This window comes from Hippocampus guttulatus, chromosome 5, assembly GCF_054856545.1.
Source record: "Hippocampus guttulatus isolate MCC_2025c chromosome 5, RoL_Hgut_1.0, whole genome shotgun sequence".
Taxonomy (NCBI): Eukaryota; Metazoa; Chordata; class Actinopteri; order Syngnathiformes; family Syngnathidae; genus Hippocampus; species Hippocampus guttulatus.
The window spans coordinates 14,590,249-14,610,946 of record NC_141265.1 but is presented as its reverse complement, the minus strand read 5'-3'; the positions used below and the strand labels follow the sequence as shown (position 1 = coordinate 14,610,946).

The 20,698-nt window shown below is 42.1% G+C and overlaps 3 protein-coding genes across 3 annotated transcripts in view; 2 read left to right on the top strand and 1 right to left on the bottom strand.

Moving 5' to 3' along the window:
- Positions 1–662: 662 nt before the first annotated feature.
- On the bottom strand, positions 663–4,327 carry izumo1 (izumo sperm-egg fusion 1). Its single transcript, XM_086111386.1, has 10 exons — positions 4,189–4,327; positions 3,647–3,859; positions 3,422–3,496; positions 3,014–3,097; positions 2,902–2,922; positions 2,728–2,817; positions 2,411–2,520; positions 1,480–1,630; positions 1,118–1,286; positions 663–954 (listed from the first exon to the last, which is right to left on the bottom strand). The coding sequence occupies exons 1-10, from the start codon at positions 4,325–4,327 to the stop codon at positions 852–854; spliced, it is 1,155 nt and encodes a 384-aa protein (XP_085967512.1). The 3' UTR covers positions 663–851.
- On the top strand, positions 4,296–12,556 carry LOC147205202 (alpha-galactosidase MYORG-like). The gene is made up of 7 exons (XM_086111384.1): positions 4,296–4,336; positions 5,183–5,224; positions 5,320–5,621; positions 6,607–7,138; positions 7,678–8,482; positions 8,832–8,950; positions 9,501–12,556. The coding sequence occupies exons 3-7, from the start codon at positions 5,344–5,346 to the stop codon at positions 9,846–9,848; spliced, it is 2,082 nt and encodes a 693-aa protein (XP_085967510.1). The 5' UTR covers positions 4,296–4,336; positions 5,183–5,224; positions 5,320–5,343; the 3' UTR covers positions 9,849–12,556.
- Positions 12,557–13,606: 1,050 nt separating this feature from the next.
- The window catches only part of msh3 (mutS homolog 3 (E. coli)), a 28,949-nt gene continuing 21,857 nt past the window's right edge, over positions 13,607–20,698 (top strand). The window contains exons 1-9 of the mRNA XM_086112148.1: positions 13,607–13,858; positions 14,672–14,780; positions 15,215–15,429; positions 15,502–15,732; positions 15,802–15,918; positions 16,284–16,401; positions 16,797–16,933; positions 17,116–17,282; positions 20,485–20,594. Coding sequence (XP_085968274.1) covers positions 13,742–13,858; positions 14,672–14,780; positions 15,215–15,429; positions 15,502–15,732; positions 15,802–15,918; positions 16,284–16,401; positions 16,797–16,933; positions 17,116–17,282; positions 20,485–20,594 — 1,321 coding nt within the window. The 5' untranslated portion in view covers positions 13,607–13,741. The remainder of the gene's footprint in view (positions 13,859–14,671; positions 14,781–15,214; positions 15,430–15,501; positions 15,733–15,801; positions 15,919–16,283; positions 16,402–16,796; positions 16,934–17,115; positions 17,283–20,484; positions 20,595–20,698) is intronic.

The window sequence follows — 20,698 nt, the reverse complement described above, 5'->3', positions numbered from 1 at the left end:
TGTCTTGAAAGTATCGTTCTGAAAATGACACCACAGTGCCTAAGGGCTCCTCTTGCGAAGATCACACGACCGAACCCAGAAAACATGTGAGCCGTGACGGTCGTTACCTGAACCCTGAGGCACTGTGATGTCATTGTCAGTCAACAACAAGTAGGCAATACAAGAGATGGAGAAAAATAGGCAGATTTTTCTCCTAAAACCGTAAATCAACTCCCAAATTTTCTTGACAAGAATATGTTAGATAAAATAGAAATTCTGAATACCTCCTTCCCACATGGAGATTATCCCGGATTATTTGTATGGCAGGAGTAGTTAATCTCTGAAAAACACTGCAACCCAGATGCTGAGATCATCCAATTCGTGTCGTGAACGCCCATGTGACCAGGCCGCCCACTCACCTCCCATATAGCTGGTGGTTCATTTTCTGGAAAGCTTTTTCAGATTTTGTGACCTTACAATCACAAACAAATTTTATGTGATAGACCAACACAATTTTACTCAGTTTACATTTACCTACTCTATGAAGTTATCGGCTGTTTGTTAGAGAATATGAGTAAAAAAACAGCATCACGACAAAAGGAACACATCAGACAGGTCAGGGATAAAGTTGTGCAGAAATTTAGAGCAAATACATTTCCTATAAGTAGTGCACTTTATGAAGAGTGGCGAGTAGAAAGCCACTGTTGAAAGACAGGAATGAGAAGTCCCGTTTGCCACAAAGGTGACACCGCAAACCTGTGGAAGAGGGTGCTTTGGTCGGATGAGACCAAAATACAATCGGGTGGACCAGCAATGACAGCATGACAAGAAAACATCAAGTACATTTAAATTTCCAATCCCACAAGAACCATTTACTGTGCACGCCATCTGGCCCACACAGAGGTGAATGTGTTATTTTCTTCCTCCACCCTGCTCTGTGTTGTCAATGTTTTTCTTCGCTGAATCATCATCTTTCTATGGGGAGGACACATACAATCATACACTCATATTTAAACCACAACTGTATAGCATCTTGGGGCCATTATAAAGGGCGTTATAAAACCTATGTTATAAAGGCCGCCAAAAAGTGTGAACCAAACCGCAGTGCTCTCGCTTGTCATCTTTTTCCGCGACTTACCCAATGACAACAATGAAGATGAGGCAACCTGCCAGACTAAGAGCCGTGACTACAGCCATGAGCGGAACCAGAGCGCCTCCGTCGTGTTGAAGAAGTGATTCTTCGTCTTCAGGAGTCAACGCAGGCAGTGGAATGCTAGATTGGTATGTTTCGGTTGGCGCTCGAGTGACTGTGAAGGATGATAAATACAGCATTAAAAGTTCATTGGTCAAATGGTATGCAAGGGTTTTTTTGTTTTTTTTTTACTTGTGACATCAAAGAATGCTTGGGCTTTTGCCATGCAGAAGTTCATGACATTTCTATCTACCGTAACTATCTATTTTAAAAGAGGAGCTGTCAAGAAGTGTGAGTTTACAATTTACCAGTCAAGCGCACTGCAACCCGGTAGAACTCAGTCCCATCTTGGCCCGTCAGTGAGCACCGGTACGTCCCCTGATGCCTCAAGTGAAGCTGATTTAACACCATGCTAGACTCCTCCATTACTATCTTATATCCTGAGTTCGGACCATTGACCTGAATACACAAAAAAGTAATGCCCAAAAAATAGGTAATAGTAGTGTAAAAGTGGTACACATAATATACAGCAAGTTGAATGTCATGATGAAATGTGCCCAATATTCCCCCTTAAATTGGGAAATATCCTGTAACTGTAAAATTACACAAAACCGCAGACTTCGGTGGCGAAAGGTTTAATAAAAGTTTTATAATTACAGGTTGATTTTTTATAAGGGATTATTTTTTTTTTCCATAAAGGTTTTGAAATACAAAAAAGAACAAACAGAAATGCGTCATGCCAGGAAAAAATCCGAGCAAGTTCGGGCAGAACAGACAAATGCCACGCATAAGGCCCAAGGCAAGAACAGGCTAAGAACTGTGAGGCAGATGTGCTGTAATCACTCGTGCTCCATAATATCCTATGGAAATTATTCTTCTTTCTTTTTCATTTTTCTTTCTTTAATTTTGTAACTTTTTTTCACCAACTTTGAATCTTCAGCATTGGAAATTCCAGTGTATTTGGGCCAATCCAGCGGACCATGCCAGTTGTGCCCAGAAGAAGTTAAAATGTATCAAAATAAGATTGTAATGCTTTTTTTCCTAATGTGATCCACATTTTCAGTCGTTCAATATGTGAGTTGTAGGTTTTGGAATTTAAAAATAAACTATTTCCATTTGTTTACATTTATTTTTATTATGTTACAAAGCAAATGGTACTAATTTTGTGAGATGGCCCATACATACAGTATATACTGTATAGTTATGACTGAAGACATTCGTGAGGATGTAAAGGCAGACCTTTGTGTCAGAGGTCCAGGTGTATGATAGGCTCCCGAAAACAAGTGAATGCCATGGTTGGAAACAGTCCAGTAATGCATGTCCTCCCTCTTTAGCCTCAATCTGGTATTCTGCAGAAAGGGTGAGGGAGCCGAGGATGACAAAGAGGGATGCTATTGGACTAATCTTTTTCACTCACATGGACAGGCAACGCGGAAATTATTTGCACTCTCATCAGATTCAGATTCAGAAAACTTTATTTATCCCCGTGGTGCAATTAGAGTCACCACGTGTCCTATGTCGAGAACAGGACATACTCTTTATACACGAGTACATACCACCACAATCCTGTTTGCCGGACGGAGATGGACAGCTGTAGATCTTGTACTTGCATGATATGCAATCCATTACCCGTCTCTGCAAGAGCCCTGAGTGCCAAACAGTATGCACACATTATGTCCAGGCCTTCAAACATGATTTTTTTGCCTCTGCAAGGAGAAGATCAAACTCACCACACTTGTTGGGGCACAATTCTGAGGGAAAAACAAACAAAAAGCACACATCTGATTCACCATTTAGATGTTTAAATTATGTCGTGCACTCTCTCATATTAAAGGTATTTACCATCAGCTATGAACTTTTTCAAGTGTTTTACTAAAATCTTCTTCCCTTGTTCAATAATATGAATGAAGTCTCTGTGAGAAGGTCCTGGGGAGGAAATAAGCGGTTAGTGTCGAAGCACGCTCACTATGCTCATGTCCATATGTGCAGTGGAACTGTTACAAACGCAGTTCAGGGTGTTGGCTGACCTCTATTAATTTCTAAAGCAATTTTCCGATAGGAAATAATGTAACGATAGAATTTTCGGGTTGAATTTTAACATTATTAACATCTGTTGGGAGAAAAAAAAAGTTAACCACTGTTATTGAGTAAACCGTTCCTCCATCCATTTTCTATAGCACTTGTCCTACAACACAAAGTTCCACTGTCTTCCCTAATACACAGCAACAATTACAACTTGTGAGTTCTCACCACTGTAATCTGCATCCAAGAACCGATTAAATTCACTCAGGTACTCAGTTTTGACTCTGTACAGGGTGGTCGGATCTAAGCAGTGAGACACAGGCCATTAACCACCATGAAATACAGAAGCTCATGTGTGACAAAACCAGAGAACCGAAATGAAATAATCATTTGGAAACTTCTCAAAATAAATCATTACTTTAGATGTTATGTTGGGGCAAATTTAGTTCTTACCTATGATGCCCTTCAGTTCCCGACTTGCTTCCTTGTATTTGCTATAGACATTATCCAAAATATTTTTCAGTCGGATTTGCTTTTGTGGAGTGGAGGCAGATAAGGAAAAGTCTTCGTGCATGTTAAAGATCTCTTTGTCACACTGCAGACAGGCCTCATTCACAGTGTTGCAGCACAGCATCAGTATTACTGTCCACCACTGCAGCATTCTCCCTGTTTGGTGGGGACAAATACATTTTGTTGTCAGGCGGCATTTATCCATTTTTTTCTGTGTGACAGATTAGATTGATCGCAGGATGCATACATGAAAAATGTCAGGGCATCCGTCATAGGCCTACAATTCTTCATGGTCTGTGTAAAAGAGGCTATTCTTAACAGAATTATGTTGAACTTAATTGGGGGATATATGTTAAACTTTTTTTCCACCATTTCAGCTTTCCTGATGATTTTGTGAGCTGTTGGAAGGATGGATATACTGTATTTGTTATTTAACACAGCAGGTTGCAAATCGTTTGAAAATCTTAACTGCGGAACTACAATACCCCGAATCCACTCGTATTTGATTGACGTGCGCCTGGACAAATCAGCGTCGCAGTTTGGTTGTTGTTGGGCGGGCACACGGAGCTGCAGTGCTGCACCTGCGCAACGCTTCGCGGGTCTGTGCTGGAAGTAAAACGACATAGGGGACAAGTAAGCTTTTTCTGTTTTCTCTTTTAATCATAATTACATGACATGTTATGAGTTACACCTTCGCAGACGGCACCACCCGCTTTGGACTGCTATTCGACTGGCGTGAAAAGAAATTTATAACAGTTGACAGCTGGGGCGACGTACTCTTGCGAACTATAGATTTTATGTTACATCTGGGCCTCTTGTAAAAAAAATAAAATACAACAACAACAAAAGGGCAGGGAAAACGGGTTGACCAATTGTTCATGAAACCGCGTGGTTTCGGCCTAAAAAGCCAGAAGTGATATAGAACCACGACGACATAAATCAGTCAAGTACAGTATTACGTTCAGTGTTCCCAGCATTCTCTTCCTCTTTAGCTAAAAGAGCCTGTGCCGGGGTTCTCGGTTTACGACGAAGTTCCGATCCAAAGTCAGTGACGTAACCGGAATCTGTACGTAAATATGAAATCGCCGTGGCCTGTCTCCAACGCAGTTTTAGTTGTAATTACAGTTAAGCACATGTAGATAAAACATAGGGCATGAAGTAAAGGAATCAAATGAAAAACAAAAGCTCAAAATATAATGAGTGTACTTAAGATGAAGCTACCCACTAAATCGATCTCCAACAGTACCTTTGTGCTTCATCAATCTCCTCATATTTCCTCTCTCTGAATATTAAATTCCTTTCACACTCACCCACCGGAGGTTAAAATGTTCAAATTCTCTGAGGATTCTATAAGTAGTGTGAATTTGTTCAGGCTTATCACGCAAATGTACCATTCCACCATCAAGGGTATCTACTATTATTTTGCCAAATGACTCTTGCATTGCTTCTACTGTATTGACATGGGTGCCTTCCTTCAAGGTTGGAACCATCCGACATGAAGACATTACCAAGGACAGGAAGGTAGACATCCATTCATCGTTCTTCCTCCGATTCCACGACTACTACTGGGAGGAAGCTCTATTTTGAAAATCATCATTATCCACCATTCTTTTCAGCTCCTCATTTACATAAAGTTTAGTATGTACCAGATCGTTCCAGTGGCCCCAGGGGAGCAGCACCTGTCCGATGAGACCGGGGGCTCCCCGCTAAAAAAGCGAGGAAATCAGGAAGCCCGGCCCTTGGTCATAGCAAGCGTTTTGGGCTGTGTGTTGGTTCTGGCTGCCGTGGTGGCCTGGTGCTACTACTCGGCATCTCTGCGCAAAGCCCAGCTCATGAAGACGGAGCTGCTAGACCTCAACAAGGATGGTTTTGTAATTCGGAACCAAGCAGGCACTATTATATTCACCATGACCTTCAGGTGGGCTTCTCTTTCCGTGTGTCTGTAAAGTAGACTGTGTCATCTAGGTTAGTCTGCAAAAGTTAAAATTAAAAAGAGTGTATTGGAGCCACGCTCCCTGTGGAATGAGACCATTATTTCAAGGAGGAATGTCAGGACATTTGTTTGTTTGTTTGTTTATTGAACATAAAACATATATACAGTAATAATTTGACAGAAAATAAGGTAGATAAAAAAAGAAAGAAATCAATGTTCATACAACACAGTTATTATGTTCAAGGGAGTAGGAAGAAGTAAAAAACTTATCTAGTCCTACCCCGTTATGTGATTGTATCTAATAAATTCTGGATAAGGAGGATCGCTGGTTTGAAAGTGACACGCTGCCTCATAACACAGAACGACATTTGAGGCAACATCTATTGTCTCTTCACGACAATGTCCTGACATCCCTTTCACGGGAAAAAAAAATCAACCAAGAAAGCCTTTTGGGTTATATGTGAAACATCTTTCAACAAACAAAAAAAGTCGATTTTCCTCCATCTAACCTTTGCAGATTCTCTTTCAATGAAAATATAAAGTCATTACACACGCAATACATAACATGAGTTAATCCAACACACACACACACACGCACACGTGCAAATTTGTTGATTGAATAACAGTCCACTCTGTGTGTCCGAAATAGGTCAATGGATAATGGAAACTACATTGAACGAATGATTAGTAGCCCCTCTGGGAGAACATGGCTACTGTAGTCATGGCCTAAGTCCAAATCTTCCCGCTCATCACAACCACCACCGTACACTCATATTTACGCCTGTGGACAATTTAGAAGTTGAGAATGTAGAAAACCCTCACAAGCAGGGAGGACATGTGAGTTTCCACGCAGGAGGGAGAGTCGAAGCTCAAACCTTGAAACTGTGAGCCAGATATGGGCTATTGTTTAATTCACGTTTTGTTGCATGACATATTTAGTGCTGAACCAGTTCTCTTGAATGATCTGCAGGTCCGCCACACTGGATTTAGACTCATGCTCCAATGAGGAAAATATGCTAAGCTGCACTGAGTCAGATGCCGGCAAGATCAACTTTTTTATCCACACGGTTCGGCTGAAGGACACAGTGATGTGTTACCGCGTGCGCTGGGAGCCTCTGCAAGATAAGCGCACTGTGGAACACGCCATGGCTTGTAATGGCTCTCACTGGTACGGTGGGGCAGAGTCGGCCACCCAGCACTGGCCGATCAGCATCGAGGGCGAGCAGGAACCGCAGCCTTTCATCACGAGCGACATCTACTCAAACCGGAATGCCTTTGGGGGGATTCTAGAACGCTACTGGCTCTCGTCCAAGGCTGTGGCCATTAAAATCAATGATTCTGTGCCGTTTCATTTGGGCTGGTCTGAGAAGGACATGACGCTTCACTTCCAGGCCCGATACCAAGATTCTCCATTCAAACCACTGGATGGACAGCGGGCCTCACCAGAACTCAGCTACCGAGTGTGTGTGGGTTCAGATGTCACCTCAATTCATAAATACATGGTGAGTATTGACACCATCCATGCATCCATTAATCTGATCCACTTATCCTCATGAGGGTCGCAGGTGCTGGACGTGCTAACCAGCCGTCTTCGGGCAGTAGGCGGGGTACACCTGAACACGTTGCCAGCCAATCATACGGCACACATAGATGAACAACCATTCGCACTCACAATCACAACTAGCGACAGTTTAGAGTGTTCAATTAAACTACCATGCATGTTTTTGGAATGTGGGAGGAAACCAAAGTACCCAGAGAAAACAAACGGGGGCATAGGGAGAACATGTTCCACAAAGGAAGGCCGTAGCCCAGAGTCAAACCCATGACCTCTGCATTGTGACGTGCTAACCAGTCAACCACCGTGCCACCCTGGCAACATACAGTCTGACAGTTTGAGTGACACCATCGACTGCAATTGTCAACAGGGATGGTTTCTGTAATTGGGATGTGATAATGGCTACCGAATGTTGCGACTGCTGAAAACCAATTTGTCCAAAAGAGGTTGTGCAGAAAAAGTACATTATTGTTTTTGCTCCGTCAGGTGCGCCGCTATTTCCCAAAGCCGGTCAAGGTTCCTTCTGTTGAGGTGTTCAAGCACCCGGTGTGGTCCACTTGGGCTCTGTACAAGACGTCCATCACCCAAGAGAAGTTACTGCAGTATGCCTCCGACATCACCAAACATGGCTTCACCTGCTCTCACCTGGAGCTCGACGACCGCTACACCGCCGACTACGGCGAGTTTGATTTCGACCCCCAGAAGTTCCCCAACGCCAGCGGTATGTTCGACACGCTCCGACAGGACGGCTTTCAAGTGACGCTCTGGACTCATCCTTTCATCAACTATGACTCCATCAACTTTGGCGTTGCCATTCAGGATGGACTGTTTGTGCGTGAGCCCGGCGGTGAGCTGCCAGCTCTCGTTCGCTGGTGGAACGGCATCGGCGGAATCTTGGACTTTACCAACCCAGATGCCCGCAACTGGTATTCGGGCCAACTGACCAAGCTCAAAGCACACTATGGCGTGACCTCCTTTAAGTTTGATGCAGGAGAGACAAGCTATCTCCCTCAACAGTTTAGCACCCTAATCCCGCTGACGGACCCCTCCACCTTCACCCGCCGCTACACAGAGATGGCCATACCGTTTAGTGAGCGGGCCGAGCTGAGGGTGGGCTACCAGAGTCAGAACATCTCCTGTTTCTACAGGATCATTGACAGGGACTCGGTGTGGGGTTACGAGCTCGGCCTCAAGTCCATCATTCCCACAGTTCTGACGATCAGCATCCTGGGGTACCAGTTTGTACTGCCCGATATGATCGGCGGGAATGCGTACCCTGACCACATGACAGGTACAAGATCTCTACGGCTTTGCGGAAATTAACATTACAGCAAGCAAATAATTTAAAAACAACACAGAACATCTCAAATGCAGATGAAGAAATGCCATCAAGGAATTAAACATAACATCAAGATTCCTCTAGGTGGCGCTAAAGTGTTGCTTCAAGATCTTAGGCTTCAGCACTAAAAGAGGACATCCTAGTTTCTCAGTGAATATAGATTAAAAAAAATTGCAGACAGGCAAATGCTGACTCATCAGGGTGTTTGTTGTGAATGGTTTTTTTCACTCACATACTGTAAATGATACACTGAGCTTTTAATATAAAATGATGTATCGTTAATATTTATGTTGTACTTTAGGATCGAAAAAAGACGGGTATGACCTGCCTGACAGAGAGCTGTACATCAGATGGTTGGAGCTGTCTGCATTTATGCCTGCTATGCAGTTTTCGATACCACCATGGTTCTATGACGATGAAGTGAGTATAATAACACTTAATAGATTTACTTCACATGTGTTTGTTGTACAGTCTGTACTTGATATGAATTAGAGTGGGTCAACTGAAATTGTTATTCGGTATGGTTTTGTCCAAATTTTTCAAAGTTAGATTTTCATTGTGGTTTAACTCATTCACTTGGATGTTTTTAAGGTATCACAAAAGTACAACACGTTAGTGTGAAAGTAACTACTACGTGTCACACTTCTTGCCTTGCTCAAGGTCACCTCAGAAGCAGTCAGGAAGCAGGCTAGCATTTCTCCAACAACTAGATGCAAATTGATCTTTTTTTTTTTTTTTAAATTACATGTTCACAGCCGGGACTTGAACTATCACCTACAGGCTCCAAAGCCCTAGTCCTTGGCTGGTTGTATCAATACTGTATATGTATGATCCTATCATTGTGTTTCCTTTGATCCATATTTGTTTTCATATTTTTATATTTTAAACACAGGTTATGATCCCGGAGCTGTAATTGATTGATTATACCCTGCTTTGCAAGAAAATAATGATAACTCGCATCTTTGTGCAGGTGGTGGACATAGCGCGAAAGTTCACAAAACTCCATGAGACCCTGGTAGCCCCCAGGGTTCTAGAGCTGGCCCACGAGGTGCTGAACACAGGAGATCCCATCATCAGGCCCCTCTGGTGGATCGCCAATGACGATGAGGCGGCTTATAAGGTCGACTCCCAGTTTCTGATTGGGGATGACCTGATGGTGGCTCCCGTGTTGGAACCAGGCAAGCAGGAACGGGACATCTACTTGCCTGCGGGAAGGTGGAGAAGCTACAAGGGAGAACATTTTGTTAAAGGTCCCAAGTACCTCACCGACTACCCTGTTGACCTGGATGAGATTGCCTACTTTACATGGGTGCACTGAACTTAAGCAAGCATTCGGACGGGCCTTCCCATGCTGTTTCCAGGTAAATGTGTCCATGAACACGTGCCAAATAAAAGCAGCAGTTTTGACATGACTGCGCTGCCAGCAATACGACTGTGGAGAATAATAGTTTCACTATTTTGTCACCTCCTTAAAGTGATGGCCTAAGTCATTTTGACAAAATATTTATTTTTCTTCATCTCCTCATGAATGATGCTGGCCACCCCTGCTAAAGTCGGCTACTTCCTTAGTTAAACAGATCATTCAATTTTACTCCTGAAATAAAATTATTAACCGTTTCATGCACCCTGTAACCCGATTACATGATAAGCTTTCCACTGTAGTAACCGCTGTCCCTGAAAGGGTTAATACATTTAATATACTGTATTCTTCGGCATACAAGTCTGAGGGAAATTTATTCTACAAAAACAGAGTAAGAATATTACAGCTTGTATTCGCACCCAAAATCCCGTTTGGCTCAGTAGGAATTTTTGTACACCCCCTATTCAATTTAATCTTATTCTGGATTTAGGGTTCACTAAAAAAAACAAAAACAGACACAAACAAAAAGACAGGCACACCCTATGTTGACTGCAGTGAACTAGTTCCAGTTGAACAAAACTTCCACGAACAACAGAAACGTTTTTCGTTTAAATTGGCTTATCTGCCGATAACATTTAACTATAGGTACGAAACACTGATTTAGCATGCAAGTCAACAGGCACTGGAATCTAATGGCTGCTGTACATGCCTCACACTGATCTGCGCTCCATTTGGACTGCTGCATGCAGGTCTCAGCCAAAGACTGAATGAAATTCAATTGTATTGCTCCATCCTTTTCTCATGTGCCTTCCAGACAGTAGTAAACAAACTCCGATCGTGTCATTGCTGCAGTCATCCACCCGGTCGGGGGAGGCTTCATCTCCTTAAATGCTAACGTACCGCACTGTAAGCTAACCAACGTGTGTCTTTATCATCTGTGTTGGCCACTGAACAAGTACTAAGTTCACCCTTTGACTTAAGTCATTGATTGAATGATGTTAATTGCTCCATGTACAGCACTTTGTATGCAGCAATGGCTGTTTGAAAGTGCTCTATAAATACAGTTGAGTTGAGAAATGAAAGGTTAACTGTTGTTTTGCATAAATGTTTCATGTGATTTTCTTTTCGTATTCCGCTCTACATGTCATCTCGTTTGTGGATACTTTTATGAATGTACAGCAAATGCACTAAATAGGGGTTCTCAAAATGGATGGGTCGAGGCACCCCTCAGAGGGGAGACCCCCCCCCCCCCCCCCCAAGGATTTCTTGTTAATCCGAACAGTGAATAAATTCCAAGGGAAAAAAAAGTCATGTTACAATGACAAATTCCTGTTAGTTTCTTAGGGTGGAGGAATTTCTCGAGAGTAAAGTTGGATATTTTTCAAGTTCTGTAATTGTATATTTTCAAGTAAAAAGTTGCAACCTTGAAAAGAGCGAAGACAGATTCTGTCAGACTGAAAAGCTGTAATGTTGGGGGAATAAAGTTGTATTTTTCCTAGCTAATGTTGTACTATAGTCTTTGTGAAGTTCTATAATACAACTTTACTCTCCCAATATTAGGCACCTTTTTCCCCTCTTAATAAAAGGACTATATTCTGATAAAAATATTCATTCAGATATTCCTTTTATCAATTTTTTTGCTGGGTTTGGTTTATGTTTGTTTATTGTTCCCAGAGATATGCACTTTTTCCAAATCATACAACAGTGTAGTTTTTTTTTTAAAGTAAGTTTGAGGACCCTCGTTTGAGAACCACTACACTAACGTTCCTGCATCAACATTCCTTCACCAGTGGTGCCATTCCTCACCTTCTGCAAATAATCTCTCCTGATTGTAGATTGGCACATTTTGGTAGTTTTAAAAACAATGTGATTGTCACTGTACTTTCAAACATGTTGGCGTGTGCGCCATTAGTGCTGAACATCTTCATATTTGTCTGATCCTGCAGTCATGACGGCAAGGCACACACCCACAATGCCTTTTCTTCAAAACTGCTACCTTCACGTTTGCCATATGTGTCCGATAGCCAAAATGAATCTTTTGTTATTTGCTCTTGTGTGTTTACTATGGTGCCAAGACAAGAAATACTAATGCATGCAAAAAAAGTGCTGGGTTGTTTTCCGAACCCACTCACTGGGCAGGTGTGGAGGTTGAGCAGATTTGGTGCCTTTCACCCAAGGTTGGCCCAATTACTTTTAAGATGCGGTGAACTTCACAATGAGGAGCAATTAAGCAGGTAATGCTGATCTGCATCAAAAAATAAACTAGAATGACAAATATTTTCTAGATGAGTTTCTCGCACTGAAGACTGTGGCACCGTTCATTTTGCCTCACATGCTTCAGTTTGTGATGTCATTTTCAATCGACAGCAAATGGCAAAATGCCTGCCCCCTGAGATGGAAAAACACTGGTGTATTTTTGCTGCTTAATTCATATTCATTCACAAATCCAATATTGATCGGAATGCTGTGTTTAGACTAGTGGTGGTGCATGGAAAATATTGTAAAGAAAATGTTTTACTTGACTTTCCCTTTAATTTCCAGCCATTTTTAATGTATTCAATTATTTTTTGTTGTCTTTATTCAATAGAGAATTGATGGAGCTTTAACCTGACACCTCAGATTTCATCAAGATGTCTCACCTAATAAAGAAATGGGCATTTTCCTAAGAGTGAAGTTTTCAGTCACAAATTTCCCATTGATTTACGGTTCACTGTTTTCTGGCGAAGTCAGTTCACAATATATAAAGTGACAGAAAACCTGAACAGATTCTTACAAACTTATTGCTCCTTTTATTTGACATACAAGGTTGATCAAGTTAGGGAAAAAAAGAGTTCTTACCCTTGAAGAAAATCATGTCTTGGACCAGATGTCCCAACCAAAGCTTCATCTTCATTGTGCTGCTGTTTATTGAAAGACAATCAAGATGAGGGGAGAGTCAAGAGTTCAGTCATTCCACTACAGGTGATCATAAAGTATCAAAGCGTTCATGTGTCAGGTTAAGTCCTTTATGATGTGCGTTCATGATGACACGCATTGTCAGTGTCACTTTCTCTTCAAATGAACAGAACACACAATCAATGCTGCAACATACGCATGTCTCCCGAAAGAGACAATTTGACTAATCCTCAATATTATTCCGCATCATCAGGCTTTTCAATTGTTAGCATGCAGTAAGACATCAAATAAATACATAAAAGCTTTATAAAAAAACCCAAGCTTTCCGTACCCATTATCTTATGTCAGCAAATCAATTGTTAGCATCCTGGCATTGTATCAGTTTCCATTAGAACAATGTACAGTTTTTAACTATGGAGAGTATTTGCAAAGTTCTTGTCAGGCTTTGTTCATGTTTGCAAATATTTGTCAAACGAACGCCAGACGGTCGCCTGTACTTTTCTTGTAAAGGAATTTTGAACATGTTTATTTTTTTTTCCTTGTGTCAAGAAAAAAAACACTAAAACTGCTGCCAAAGGTGACGGTTACGATGTACACAGTAATACTGTGTACATCGTGTCACAGTATATTTACTCGAAGCTTTTTCCGATCATATTGACAGACATATTTAAAAAATCTTCTCAATCAAATAAATTCTATCAAAGTTATTTGCGCATATACAAGGGGACAAATAGCATATTATCAGACATCGTGTTTAATCTGAAAACCCTTAACAGGAAACTAAACTATGGTGCGCTTGATGCTTGCGTCATCAACGCGACTGTGAGCACATCACACGCGACGCTGTGTTTTGAAAAATTGCCGGAGCCTTCCCGCAATTTTTTGATAATGAAACCTGTGGCTGTCAACACAATCAAAGTTTATGGCGTCCGTTAAGGTAACAGTCGGTGGTTAGGATGCCTAAATCTCTGAAAAAGTCGCATGTCTCTCAGACGTCCATCAGCAGGTACTTCGGAGGGGCGAGCAGTGGGACGCCAAAACCAAAAAGGAATTTTATTCTCCCGAAAGGCAAGGTGAGCCCACCATCATGTGCCACATGAGTGATTTTATCTCTTGCCCGTCTTACTGTGGCGGGCCGTGCATTTGGTAAGTGGTCCTACATTGAGGATTTACTTAATCCACACCGTAATACCACTACTATCACGCCACGTACGTCTTAAGCAGTTCAAAATCAGTATTTCTTTAGTCCCATGACCAAAAAGATGAAAAAAAAATGCGTCATACCACCAACAATGCTGGCTATTATATGCATTTGTGTGCAGATCGCTACAGATGTGTTCTGCTGGTCAAGCTTGGCTTGCTTTGACCAACAATCCGCAGACGGAGAAATGCTGACGTTACTAATTGTGTGACAGCTATCTGGCCCTGTGAAATGAATTCGAAATCCTTCTGACTAAAAAAAAACAGTCTCATTGCTTGGATAATATAAGGTGCATCAGGTAGAACTATTGGCCTGGGAAGGGAATGAGAAAAACTACAAGATGAAGAGAATAGAACGTTGGGAATAATTCAGATCAATTTCAGTGAACATACAGTGAACGCTGCTCAACTCAATTCACAAGAAGCTGTACGGATGGCAGTTAGTAAACATTTCATTAAAAAAAGATCCTTCCCTCTTTTTAAGCTCGGTTGACATTTACTGTATCACTAAGTTAGCCCATGGAATCCGTTAAGTTTTCCATTGCACCACCATATTGGAATTTACACTGTAAATGTTGGTCAGTGCTTCTGATCGTTTTTAGGCCAGCAGAGAAGGCCTTCCTGGCCCCAATAACCAATCTCTATTGTCGTATGTCACCCATGTTTTTGTTTTGTCCACCCCACAGAAGCGTATCTCCCACCACCATGACTCCGAGCTACCTTCCAAACAAGCCAGGCTCTCTCTGCTGGTGGATGATGGAGGCCTTGAGACTGCATCCACTCAGAGCTCTGCAGGTGACTCTAATGGAGACATATCTCAATGGGGACTTGTACAGTGCCCTGAAAATGTATTTGCCCAAATGCTGATTCCTGTCACCCTTGGCAGCAATAACTGAAATCAAGCGTTTACAATAATTGGTGATGAGTCCTTCACACCCCTGGGAGGATGTTTTTCATGGAAAAATGCCATGTGAACACGTGGACTGCACTTCTTAAGCACTGAACATATGTCGTTTTTATTACTATGTACATACATTCAGTATAAATAGAATATACAACATTTTGCCATCTGCTTTTACTGATGTGTTAGATTTTTGACATCATTACAGTATCGGTATTGAAGTGTTTTATGCAGTACAGTCAGTATACAGTATGTGTATTATCCGAGTCAGAATTTTGTTATCATGACAACACTAATTCCAACAAAGGTATTCTTATTCCCGATTCAGAACAAAAGTCACCATTCAGCACAGGCCCAGGGGGTTTGTGCCCTTCAACCTTGGAGAGGCTAAAAGGCTTCACTTGCCCGACTGAGCCCAGTGGCGAGAGCTGTGATATTGTGACTTGTGCGAAGGAGGGAAGCAGTGGGAGTCATGGTGTCAAAAGTGAATGCATCAATGACCAACTCGCAGAGAAATCAGAAGATGAGCAGAGTTCAAAGCGGGTATCCTTTTTTTTAAATATATAAAATTAGGTTCTGTCTGATAAATATAATCACTGCATCTTCTACTTGTAGACGTTGAACTTCTCTCAGTTTGCCAAGCCAGCAAGCATAGGAGGACAACATGCTGAAGGAACGGCCACGGAGGTCAGTCTTCCATCAACCAATAGCGCCCTCTGTCGACGCTCAAAGGGTGCGTACACTCCTCTGGAGCAGCAGGTAATCCAGCTCAAGCAGCAGCACAAGGATGTCTTGTTAGCTGTGGAGTGTGGATACAAGTATAGGTTTTTCGGAGACGATGCTGAGGTAAGAAGTCATTATTAGATATATTTAAACCGAGCTCGTCAATTATTTTGAACGTGCATGTGTTGTTAGATTGCCGCAAAGGAGCTGAATATCTTCTGTCACCTGGACCACAACTTTATGACGTGCAGCATCCCCACACACCGATTGTTCGTCCACGTCAGACGGCTGGTGTCCCACGGCCACAAAGTATGAATTTGGACTGCAAAAAATTTTATTTAGCAGTACAGAAAAATATTGGCGCTCCACTGCTTTCCCTGCAGCTGCAAAGTATAGACTGATGTCATTACATGATTGTGATTTGGATTTCTTTGTGTTGTAGTTCATATTTGAAAAAAATACTTTTTTTTAACATAAAAAAGAATCTAAAGCCTAAAAGTAATTTCATAGTTTTTCTTGATGTACATTATGCTTTTAATTTGACAGCACCGAAATATGCTGACAAGCGACAGTAAAATTACACTTCACAAGCCCCCATTTGTGCCATAGGGTGAGTATAAAGCCCCAAAGCCATTCATTGTATTAACACTGCAACGTTGTCTTTTACTGCACAGGTGGGTGTTGTCAAGCAGACCGAGACTTCCGCCATCAAAGCGTCAGGGGCCAATAAGAACACTCTCTTTACCCGGCAACTCAGTGCTCTGTACACCAAGTCCACGCTGGTGGGAGAGGGTATCCTTTTGAAACGCTAACTGTTTGGTAGCGCGTGATCAATGAGTCTGTTGGCTTTTTTTTAATACAATGCTATTGGCTTTTTTTTGGTTTGTTTTTAGCTACAGCCTTCCTCGTCACTGTCAAAGCATGCATAAGTCTCATTAAGCATGACTAGAGTGCTTAAACAAGGGGCTTTTGAAACTTTGACTGGAATAACAGTTGATATACACACCTTTTTTTGCCCGTCCTATTTTGGTTGGGGTAGAGCAGTGGTGGGCAAATTATAGAGCACCAAAGGGCGAATCCAAATGTGATCATTCACCAAAGTAACGTGCCCACCCCTGGGCTACAGTGTGAGTTTATATATAGCCTTGCATTTCTCCAGCATCATTGTCCTCAACAGTCCACTGAAGACGTCAATCCTGTGTGCAGTCCAGATGACATGGAGGGCGGAAGCCACAATGATGTGTCGGAGCCTCCTGACAGCATCCTGTTGTGTGTCAGTGAGAACTGGGACAAGTTGAAGAAGCAACTCACTGTGGGGCTGGTGGTGAGTTTGACTGGAGCACCTCCTGGTCTCATCCCTGCACTCATCTACTTTATCTTGCTTAGTTGTACTTTGGATTATTCGTAAATGCTACTTCCATCAACAACGAAAAACATCAATGTGGAATATAATAAATCGATATATATATCCATTGTGCCTTATGTCCGGGTAATTTGTAAATGCAGGCAGTTCAGCCCAGCACAGGAGAGGTCCAGCTGGATTCTTTCCCTGACAGTCAGTCTCGCTCCGAACTGGAGAGCCGTATCTTGATGATAAACCCCGTCGAGATCCTGGTGCCTTCTGACCTCTCAGCGCAGACCCAGAAACTGTTGGAGAGCATTACCAATGCCAGGTAGCCACCAGGGGTCGTAGTGGGCCTTTTTTTTTTTTTTTTTAAACCACGCCACAACTTGTTCTTCATGAGTCTTTTCCCATTTTCCGCATCCCTCCAACCATTTTCTATCATGCTTCTCCTCATGAGTGTTGCAAGTGAGCTTGAGCCTACCACAGCTGATGTTGGGCTGGTCACCAGTCAGTGGCAGCGCACATATAGACAAATAACCAGTCACACCCATGGACAATAACAATTCACTTCACCTATCATGCATGTTTTTGGAATGTGGGAGGAAACTGGAATGCAATGGACCGTTAATTTAATGGTCTGTAAAACAATAAATTCAGACACATTGATCCCCTCAGGGATGATATCAACACGTTTGCACATACACGTCTTTGTTATCTCATGCCAAAGATGAATATGAAAATGCAGATACATGTGCTGCCCAGCGTTGTGCCAAACGATGAGCCTCTTGGGGCTCTCTTTCATTGCATAAAGCACAAATTAAAATCAAACGACAGAGTGGGAGGAAGTGAAGTGGATTAGAATAGATGAGGTTGATTGGATAAATAGAGGGGTGCCTGCTGCTTTCTGCCTCTGCTGTCTCCTACCTGGTGCACATTTGTCATTCTTCACCCTCATTTGTGTTGTACTTTTCGCCTTTTGGGTGTTCATTTGTGTGCTCGCAACGGCGCCTGCGGTCATTGTTTGAGCACCACACAAGCAAGGCCAATCTATTAGAACATCGCTTCCCAACGAATGTGCCGTGGCACTTTAGGATGCCGTGAGAGATCATCAGGGGTGCCGCAGGAAGTTATGTAATTATTATTTATGAATTACAACTTTATCTTTGTTCCATCATCTCTGCCGACAAACACAGTCCCACAGGCAAAAACAATAAATACTTTTCCATAATATTTCAGAAGGTACAATAAACCTCTGTATCCACCTGTTGCCGTTCATATAACAGAGAAAATCATGGCCGCCTATGAATATATCAGCTTTTATTCAATTAAGCAGGCCCAGATTTCACAATAACTCAAATTTGTGAGTTCATATTTTTTGTGACATTTGTCTTTGATGGTGCGCTGTGCGTACTAATCTAAAATAGGTGCCCTGTCTCGATAAGGGTTGGGAAAAACTGGATTAGAGCAGAGATGATCATACATAAAGATTTGTTGGTCGTTATTTGTGGGGAATTGATTGCAGACTTACATCTTGAAACTATTGCGGCACAATGGAGTAAGTGAGCTTGGCTCCTGTGGGCAGTGATGCTCCAGATTCACTCTCAGCTAGTTAGCTGTCTATTTATCCATGTAGTTTGTGAATTGGTTATCCTCATTAGGGTCGCAGTTGAACTGTTTTGGGGTGAAAGGCGTGGGCACATTGGACTGGTTGACTGCTAAATCGCAGGGTAGGCCACCATAACCACCTGACCACTGTACCGTCTAAACTTTAGACTCTAAATTTTGATTTAGACTGGTAAAATTATTTGAGTAGGAATGATATATGTGTGTGTGTGTGTGTATATATATATATATATATATATATATATATATATATATATATATATATAAATGAGTGGCTGCCTTTCCAGCAGCTCCTATATTTTGTTGTTCTACTTCTTCCTTTCATAACTTTGCTGCTGTGAATTGGGAATTTCTCCATTGCGAGACTAATAAAGGTTTTCTTATCTTCTTATATAAATAAGTAAGTCATGAATCGATGACTGAGTCTTTCTATCAGGGAACATAATTGTTGGAAAGAAAAAATCCACACCAGTTTATCAAAAGACTTTACCTAAAAACAAATAAATAAAATACAAATTCAGATCAACCTTGCCAACAACCTTGACCTCTCCAGGGCCAAGTGGTGGCTGCGGGCCCCCTGGCAACCTGGCGTGCGCGTCCGCAAAGAGACAGGTAATGAGCCCCCAGGAGATTGGTTGGTATCAGGGTGCTATATTAGCGGTTTCACTCACCAACCCCACAGCCTGCGGTCACGAGTCAGGTTTGTGAGGGGAATTTGAGCAGGTGAAAAATCTCACTGGATGAGGCTTTGTGACACAACTGGTCTCATTTCTTTTTTTTTTTTAAGGTTTTTAAGTTGATAAGCAGATTCTATGAGGTGAGGCGGCCGTCATTGCCTGCAGGCCTGCAACTCCAAATAAACGAATACAACTTTCATTAAATGTCCAAATCTATTCAACATTACGCCATTCTAGATTTTGATGGATCGTTTAGAAGTTATTCATTTTGCCGCGTTACACACATGCTCTTCTCTCTCTCTCTCTCTCATCTGTCTCGCCCCTTTCTCCTCTGTGTCAACATCCCTCCCTACCTCTCTCTGTGATATCCTCAGACATTACAAATGATGCAGTCTTCTAGTTGTCATTTTCTTTGTTGAATGGGTAAAAGAGAGAGGAAAAAAAGGTTCCCAGCACGTGTGTTTGAACGTGACAGGTGAAACCAAATACAAGAGCGATGATCAGGAAAGTCAGCATCCATATTCACTCGAAGGATTTGGAGTAATCCCCTGGCATAATCAGTCATCATCTAACGCATCATACTTTTAAAAATAGCTGCATCCTATCAGCCTTCCTGATATTAAATATGCATAAAATACCTGTTGAAGCAGGCTGATGTTTCAGCTTTACCAAGATGACATTTCAAATGAGGCAAAACAAAACCACAATTCTTTTCTGTGAGCCTCAAACTCTTGGTACACAACCTGTTTTATGTTTGGTAGAAGTGCTTCACAGAGCTCGACTGATCGATAGAAACTCACCATTTGGTTGAACTGACTGCTTTAATGATTTATGGAGCTTACTGGAACAATAACATTGTTGCTTCCAGTCTGACCAGCGGCGGACTTGATGAAAGATGGCTTGTGTGTGTGTGTGTGTGTGTGTGTGTGTGTGTGTGTGTGTGTGTGTGTGTGTGTGTGTGTGTGTGTGTGTGTGTGTGTGTGTGTCGGAAAAAAACAGCATCCATAGCCACATGTTTGCCTCGGTTGCCGTGGCAACAACAGATTGGACAAAGCTAGCGAGTCCTTGAAAGCAGCATTGCAGCATGAATGAATGAGATGAGATGAAGCGGCGGGTATGCAATGTTTGTGTGAGTGTAAGAAAAGATGGCTTGAACAGTGACAGTTTTTTTCTTCTCTTTCATTAGGTAGGAAAATGATGTTTGCTTTTATTCGTGTCATTTTCTTCCAGTGCTCAGGCTGGTGACAAAGTGCGAGTTGAGAGGAGGGACAGCGCCCACTTTGAGTTTGCCTCTGCAATGAACACGGTCACTGAATTCTATTGCCACACACAGATCGAAGGTGTGTGTATCTGTGTTCCTTTCTTCTGCCTTATTATCGTGTCGTTTTACTGTCTTATTTATCAAGCAGAATCTTAAAACGCCACCACAATCCACAATCAACCA